Source organism: Gadus morhua, chromosome 22, assembly GCF_902167405.1.
Source record: "Gadus morhua chromosome 22, gadMor3.0, whole genome shotgun sequence".
NCBI classification, from domain to species: domain Eukaryota; kingdom Metazoa; phylum Chordata; class Actinopteri; order Gadiformes; family Gadidae; genus Gadus; species Gadus morhua.
The window spans coordinates 13,364,781-13,373,203 of NC_044069.1; the positions used below are offsets into that span (position 1 = coordinate 13,364,781).

Genomic DNA, 8,423 nt, shown 5'->3' on the forward strand with positions numbered 1-8,423 from the left:
TGTGACAAAATACCGATTGTTACAGTACATTTGGAAAGACCATTTATAGCAAATAGGCTACATGAAAGAATACCGTTCCTAGCATCAGATGTACATTTAATTACAGACCAAAAATGAATCTTGTAGCATCAGCTGCCCATAATAGAACAATAAAAGAATATAAAAATAGACAAAATATAGTACAACTCTTGTAAATAAATAATCATATCAAGTCTTTGATGTTACAACGTCTTCCATCAGAACGGCCACAGTAAAACAGAACATCGATTTTGAACATCTGTAATTTGGCATTTTATCACCTGCCACCTGCACTTTTTGCAGAGATCACTGCCAATGGTCCATCAGTCCACCCAACTAAGGACAAAGGTCAGAGCGAATCATTCATGGAACAATAGCAATATGGGCCGCAGTGGAAGAAACACAACAACAGAGTGATGAATATGGTAAATGGACTGCATTTATATAGTGCTCTTATCAAAAGCGCTTTACAATATTCAGTGTTTCCCCCACTGCCTTGAGTAAGACATTTTCTGGGGGAAACACTGATATTGCATGACATTCACCCACTCATGCACACATTCTCACACCGACGGCGGAGTCAACCATGAAAGGAGACAGCCAGCTTGTCGGGAGCAGTCAGGGTGAGGTGCCTTGCTCATCGACACCTCAACACAGCCAGAAGAGGCTGGGGATTGAACTAGCAACCTTGCAGTTACCAGCAAACCCGCTCTCCCTCATGAGCTACTGCCACCCGCCCGATGAACTTTTGGGTGGGGTCACGTGAAGCTACATCCCCACCGGACCGGGCATCTGTTTCTTCTCCCCCAGCCCCTCGACCCGGCCCTCCTCCACGTCGTCCATGAACTGGACCAGTAGGGTTGCCGCCGTCCCCTCTCTCGGCCCTGGGGCCGGTAGCCGGCTGTGCGGGGGCCCGAGGCGGTGGTCGTGGCGGACGGTGCCGGAGCTGCAGTCGTTGCAGACGCCGAAGCGCTTCAGGCTCTCCGTGATGTCACCCCCTTCGAAGGCTCTCCTGCAGCTCTTGCACACGAGCGGCATGTAGTGACGGTGACGCTTTATGTATGGGGGGGGGGGGGGGGGGGGGGGGGGGGGGGGTGGCATTAATTAAATGAGTGTAGGCCGATGCTGGACCCCTAGTGGGACAATCCACTGCAATTGAAACTAAACACACCAAGGAAATGAATTCGCTATTAATGCAATTGTCTTCCATGTTAAAATGTCATCGTTGAGAGTATACGACTGCCGCATTACATTACATCCACAGGCATAGATTATTGTAAAAATAAACTAACAGGAATACTCCCCCCAGCTCTGTAAAGCTCAGACACACACACAATGAACTTACACAGAGGGCGTGGTTGCGCATATGCTCCTGCCTGGTGAACCTCTTGCCACAGATGGGGCAGGGGAAGGGCCTCTCTCCCGTGTGGCAGCGGATGTGTCTCGTCAGAATGCCCTTCTGCTTGGCCGTGTACGGGCAAAAAGGACACTTGTGGAGTTTTACTGGCATTAACATGCAGTCGCCTGTAGAGGGAGACAGAGGCCAGTAGGGAGATCTCAAAAACCCAGAAAAAGAAAAATGCAAGAACGTATACAGTACAAACAGTGAACACCAGTCCACTTGTTCCGATATGTTCATGTTCTGAGCTAAGCAATGGCTTCAGTCTTGATTCTTACATACAGGTAATAAAAAAACAACAACATCATTTTCAAATTTTTTACCTGTGTCCTCGACAAACCAGTCCGACTGTATTCCCATTACGGACGCTCCTTCCATCCCCAGGCCCTCGTCCAGCCTGCCTCCGTCGATGGTAGCGTCCAGTCCATGGGTAAAGCGCTGGCCCAGGTTCCCCCTGTCCCTTATCGGACTGGAGCCTTCGCTTCTGGCCAGCGAGTCTGTGAAGTGTCTCCCGTTGAGGTAGCCCCCGTGTCCAAAGGGCGAGCGTTCGTTGCCGGTGCAGGGGCTAGCTGGGAGCAGCCTGCCGTGGTCTGGATGAGTGACCCCAGGATACAAGCCCAGCTCTTTGGTGTCGGGGGACTCCCCCATCTCGTCGTCCGGGTCGTACTCGATTTTGGGGTTCAGGAGTTCGGGGGTCAATCCGGCAGAAGAAGAGGAGGACTGGGTGGCCAGATCGACGTGTCCCTTTGATCCCTCCCCTGCCGATAAAAAGCTGCCCCTCAAGCTACAGCTGCCCTGCGGCGTCTTGCTGGGTCCTGGGGGTGGCGGCGAACGCTCTGCGGAGGGCGCTCTCACTGAGACCACAGACTCAGAACCCGAGCCCCTGTCCGCCTCTGCCCCCGCCCGCGAGACGGACTCCAGGGACTCTGCGGGGGCGACGCTGTCGGCGGGCGCCTCTCGACTCTCCGGCTCCTTGACCACCTCCTTCTCCTTGTTGCATATGTCCAGGGACGAGCGGATGTACTCCTTGCAGAAGTTCACCAGGTCCGTCATCTGCAGGTAGCTGGCCGCCGACATGACCTCGATGACGTTGCCCCTGTTGAGGGCCAAGCGGCCCGAGTAAAGGAAGTCCAGGATGATGGAGAAGGCGTCGGCCGTGACTATGTCCAGAGAGGCAGTGCTGTGGAGTTGCCCTGTGTCCTATAGAGATGCAACATTGACAGCTCACGTCAGGCTTATTGGACTGATGTCACATTTACCAATTAAATAAGGCTTTTGATAACGTGCATATTTAGCATGTCATACGGTCAAATACAATTTTTATAATTATAGAATTATTATAATAATACACTTTAAGGCCTTTGCATGCTTAACCAATGGTTGAGAGCTGTGATTGGGGATTCGGCACAATGTTTTGTTTTTGTCCTGCTGTATTAAAGGTCATCCCTGTGAAGCCTGCTGGCCCTAGAAGTATGGTGTGCTAAGCTGACAGGGGATCAGCTATCCCATTATACGTAAATTTACATGAAGTCATTTAGCCGATACTTTTATCAAACAGGACATACAAGCGCTGTTCACAATAATAAAAGCAAACAATCAAAATGGGAGTGCAGAGTAGCCATATAAAGCAGAGATACTAGGATAGTCAACTTTAATCAAGCTTTCTTGATTAAAGTTAACGTCTTTCACTGTTGAACACAAGTTCTGGACCAAAGTCGGTAAACAACATAGTTTTTTCTTGTGGCCTCATAGGCAACTCAACGGCTGTGTGTCCAGATGTGTTAATCATTATTCCTTCTGCTTCGACTTTGTGCTTTGGCAGCAAAACAAGCAACACCCATTAGAGGAGTGGCAGCAACACCCCGATTAACGATCCATTTACACGAAAGAACTAATAGAAGAGCCCATGGGTCTATAAAGTGTGATCACAGGGTTCGCATTGGCATCGGGGAACTGTATTGTCTGAGGGTGAAGATCAGGTCAACTCACTAAACATGCTGTGAAGAGTAAAGGTTCCTTTGATACAGGCTAAAACGCAAACATTTTCCAGCATTAATATGGTCAACAAAAACTGAGTCTCTCCCTTTTCCTGTGTGAGTCTGAACCCTTGTAGCCCTAACAGTGATCAAACGTGGAGGTTCATAAATACTGAAACCATGACGACAATGACAACGAACCTGTGGTCTCTTAACCAGCCAAATCTCACCTGCAAATAATGCACCAGAAGAGCACGGAAGTAGCCGCTCCCAGCAAACAGCACGTTGCGGTGAGCCTTGAATACCCGTCCCTCCACCAGGATGCTACAGTCACAGAAGTAGTCTCTCTTGCGCTGCTCGTTCAGTTCCCGCAGCAGCTTGGCCAGGTAGCAAGGCACTTCCATGCCGGCGGCCTGGCGCAGCAAGTGTGCGGGAAGATCCGTTGGCTGGATTAAACAGAACAGCGCATTTTACGATATAGCTGATGATAAGATTAGAAAAGGCTAAAGTGCTTCATTGAGCGCCATGGGGGCCAAAACTACAGTTGTACAGAGCAGCTGAGTAATATTAAGGTAAATTAAGAGGTTATACGTACATATAAAACTATATATTGTAATTTATAGTGTTTATAGCAATGTAGGAAATGTGTTATAAATAGAGAACAACATACTGATTAGGAAGTAATCAATAGCCTATCAAGCAGAAGGCTATACTGCCCGTGCCTACCCATTGCATATGCTGTTAGGTGCTGACCACACACTTCAATAGTAAAGCATGCCGTTTGTTTTTCTACATGTGGCCATATTTGCTTCCTATGTCTCCTTTGGTATAAAAGATCATAAAACACTCTTAACCGTTTGATCATTTTAAAAGAGAGGAGCAGTAATGTTTGTATGTACAATGCTGGTCGACACCCAGTCTCCTTTTTTGTGGACCTTAAAATTGAAGACAGACTCCTTATTTTCCTTCCCTATATTTCCAGAAAATGTGCAGCAATCAACTTGTGGATTAAAACAATATAGTAATATAGAACATGTTCATAAATGGAAAGAATAGAGAGACGTATGCTTAATACAAGCCATGCCAAACACTGTTGTTGTCCCAAAGTGTCATTTCTGCTAACGGCTTAGCGGAAGATGCTTCGCAAAATAGGGAAGAAACATAAATATTGAAGAGAAATGGGCATCTGTCACTTCTAATATAAGGAGCATGATTACTATGAAACATAAAATATTTACGATAATATGGTAAGCATGGACTATGTTTACGTTATATCACAAAATAAACCATTACCACGCTGAAGCTTGACCACCGGGACTAGCAACTTCCGTTTTCGTCATTACACAACGGTGTGAGTGGTCCAATCAGAAACGGGAAATAAATATGGTTGAGAGACAAGTATGTTGCATAAACCGGTTTCATTACTTTATTCTACACTATTGTATCTAATAACAAAACATGCATGTTGAATAAGGGTGAGAGTAACACACCTCGCCTTACCAAAAAAAAAAAAAAAAAAAATAGTAACAAATAAAATAGACGATCAAAAGACAATGTAATAGAACGTGAAACTGCGGTGCTGAAAACATAATAAGACACTGCGGGGTATTCAATTTTTATTTATATGTTGAGGCCGAAAATAAAAGCAATTTTGTTTTTACTGTGGTAGAAAGAAAGAAGGCGTACCGCTTTAAATGCGTATATAATTAATATAGACTACACAAAGACAGATGTGGAGAAAATATTTAGTCAAACTATGCAATAATTTTCCGTCGTTGCTTTCAATTGTGTATTGAGAGTAGAAAATCGTTGTTTTGTTAAGAATAACAATTCATAGCTTATGATATTACAGATACAGATTTGTGGACTGCAGATCTGTAGTTGTGTGCAAATATTTTTTGTAAGTATATCTTCGTTGATATAGGCCAACATTTAGGACTTTATTTAATATTTATTTTATTATTATTTTTGAACAATCAAGGGCTATACACTATTCGTATATTAGTGATTTATTTCAATCGATCTTACTCGAAGAAAATAATATTACGTTTCAGTATTGTCTTCATGTGCTGTCTTCATGTGCAAAATAAATCAACACAGTTGTTTGTTTTCATAAGCAGACAAATTCATCAAAAGAAATCAATTAAATACAATAAAATAGATAATTTTTCCATTCCCCATACGAAGCTACATTAACCGACCAAGTGAAGGGGGGGTCGGGTGGGGGGGGTCGGGTGAGGGAGAGGAGGGTGGAGGGGGGATGACAGAGCGTAGGCCGCGGCCGAGCGTCCGCGCCCTTGAGTCTAAGTGTGTCACAGCGCCGCCACAGCCGGCCTGCGCCTGTTCACATTGTCCGCACAAGAATGGCTGTTTATTCGCCTTTCTGCCCCACCAAATAGTGCCTCCTTTTATATCCGGAGCCAGTGAAAGTAAACAAGTAGTTCCTTCAGGGCCGCCGGGACCACACCCTCTCTCAACACAATCCACCACTCTCAGAAGTGTTGTTGTCGTTTTCCCTTTTTTCCTTTTTTTTTGGACACTGAGTGAGGGGTGCATGCCGGCCCCCGGTGACTTATTTGTTTCAGATATTTTCCCATGAAGCGGGCGGACACAAAGGGCTTCGTGGTGGGCCCCGGGTGAGACCGGGCCCCGGGGAGACGGCGGGGAGGGCGTACGCAAGGCTCCGTGCTCAACCCCCCCCCCCCCTTTGGAAAATGAAATTTATGACACCCTATAAAAAAACCTATTCATGCTCATAACCCCTAAATATAAACTCTGTGTAGCATTGGTGTCTCTCACCCCTGCCCCCCCTCTACCCTCCATCCTTGTTTCTTTTAAACCGGACCCAATACTGGGCGCCATCGCTCGGACCGAAACAAAAAGAGCAAAAACAAGATGGACAAGCGATGGCGCAGCGACGAACCGGGAGAAGGTGAACTCAATCTGGGGCCCCGTGTTGATGACCTTGATTTGCCTCAGAGTCAAGCAAACACCACATGTTTAAAAACACACACCCACACATACACACACACACACACACACACACACACACACACACACACACACATACACGCACAAACACATACAAAGAAGGCCTTTGTTATGGTCATTCGGTGACGTGGGCAGGAAGGCAGGAAACTCCCTCTCCTCTGACATATTCACAGCCAGGCAACCGATGCTCCCCCTAAAGGCCTCGGCACGGGAGGACCCACCTAACCTCCTCCCCATTATACCGCCTAATGTATGGACGTTTTCACACCACTTGACGCCCGGCTACCACCCTGTGAAACAAAGCAAAGAGCAACAGCCTGTCATTCGTTTTGTTTTGTTGTATTGTCTATAAACTCCCGCGCCTGTGATTATGATACTGTTTTGATTTATTGATCGAGGACATCGGTCGGCCTAAATAGATACCAGAAACAGCTATGGTTATGTAAGGCTCCGTATGAAATTAGGATTGGCTTCCCATTGTGTCAGTGTGTGTGTGCGTGAGTGTGTGCGTGTGTGCGTGTGTGTGTGTGTGTGTGCGTGTGTGTGTGCGTGTGTGTGTGTGTGTGCGTGTGTGTGTGCGTGTGTGTGTGCGTGTGTGTGTTTGTGTGTGTGTGTGTGTGCGTGTGTGTGTGTGTGTGTGTGTGTGTGTGTGTGTGCGTGTGTCAGCCACCCGGGGCCCAGCGGCTGGCACCGAGGGCTCCGGCGGCACCCCTCCGGGTCCCTGCGGTGCGCGCCGGGGTGCATAACAGCCACTTAGAGAGGCATTTTCCCAGGCTGAGACAAGGCCTCTAGTTGGTGGCAGCGTGCAGCCACAGAGAGGGCCTGATTAAAGGGCCCAGGACAATAGAGTGGAGGGAGACAGAGCGAGAGACAGAGGGAGAGAGGGAGAGAGACAGGGCCCGTGGTGGTGGTGAGGGTGGTGGCGTTCTTCTGTCCCCGCCATCGCCGCCACCGCCGCCGTCTCCTGGGGGTGGTGGTGCTGGTGGGGGTGGTGGTGGTGGTGGTGGGGAGGGGGGGGGGGTTGGGGGAGCAAGTCTGAGCCGTGAAACGTTTGAATTATCCCAGAATCTGTGGAATTCAGACGGAGGCACCGCGGAGAGGACCCTCGACCGGGGGATCAAACGGGCCCGGAGCGGAGGGAGTGCGGTGGAGGCTGCGTGGTGAAGTGGAGTGCACCGGGCAACGTGTGTGTGTGTGTGTGTGTGTGTGTGTGTGTGTGTGTGTGTGTGTGTGTGTGTGTGTGTGTGTGTGTGTGTGTGTGTGTGTGTGTGTGTGTGTGTGTGTGTGTGTGTGTGTGCGTGCGTGCGTGCGTGTGTGTGTGTGTGTGTGTCACAGAGAGCTTGCGTGCAGAAGATGAAGACAGCCCATTAGAATCAGACTCGTATTCAGTTGTTTTTTATGGCCTATAGTTTCCAAAGATGTTGTATGTTCGAAGACCAGCGAACTCAAGAAAAGCAGAGGCGTGTGCGTGTGGTGTGTACGTTGTCCGCGCAACAGGGATGTGCGCGGTTGGGGTGGGCACATGCGTGTGTGTTTGTGTCCGTCGCTGTCTGCTTATCCCTCGTGAGATCAGATAATACAATCACTGGCAATCATTGGAAGTCTAATACACTGGGCGCCCTACGGTGGCTCAGAGACGCGTCTGGCCTCTGTGGTGGCTGGGAGGGGGGGGAGGGGGGGTAGGAATAGGAAGAAAATAGTAGTGAGGCAGGGGGGCGGGGAAACCAAATCTCTTGCTTGCTCCCTCTGCTCTGTAATTACCACTTAATGCTCTTTGTTGATCTGCAGACGTCTGTCTCTGCACTGTTCTTCTTAAGCCTTTGCCGGTGGAAAGGAAATGTATCACAGCCTCGAAAATAAGCCGGCCGGCCTTTCATACGACGGTATATTTAGAACCAGAGGGGAGGACGATGTGGAGCCGCACCAGACCGCAAGCTTCCGGCACCACTGGCATCGGCGGCGGCAGCAGCAGCAGCGGCAGTGGTGCTTGGGCCCTGGCTGTGCAAACGGACGCCAGCTAAAGGGACGGCTGTGTGTGA

General features: G+C 48.5%; 1 protein-coding gene across 1 annotated transcript; it reads right to left on the minus strand.

Annotated features, from left to right (window-relative positions):
* Positions 1-29: 29 nt before the first annotated feature.
* Positions 30-4,754, minus strand: LOC115535655 (zinc finger and BTB domain-containing protein 8B). The gene is made up of 5 exons (XM_030347047.1): positions 4,687-4,754; positions 3,624-3,839; positions 1,741-2,617; positions 1,364-1,542; positions 30-1,071 (listed from the first exon to the last, which is right to left on the minus strand). Exons 2-5 carry the CDS (start codon positions 3,795-3,797, stop codon positions 787-789), a joined length of 1,515 nt encoding a protein of 504 aa, XP_030202907.1. The 5' UTR covers positions 3,798-3,839; positions 4,687-4,754; the 3' UTR covers positions 30-786.
* Positions 4,755-8,423: the final 3,669 nt, after the last annotated feature.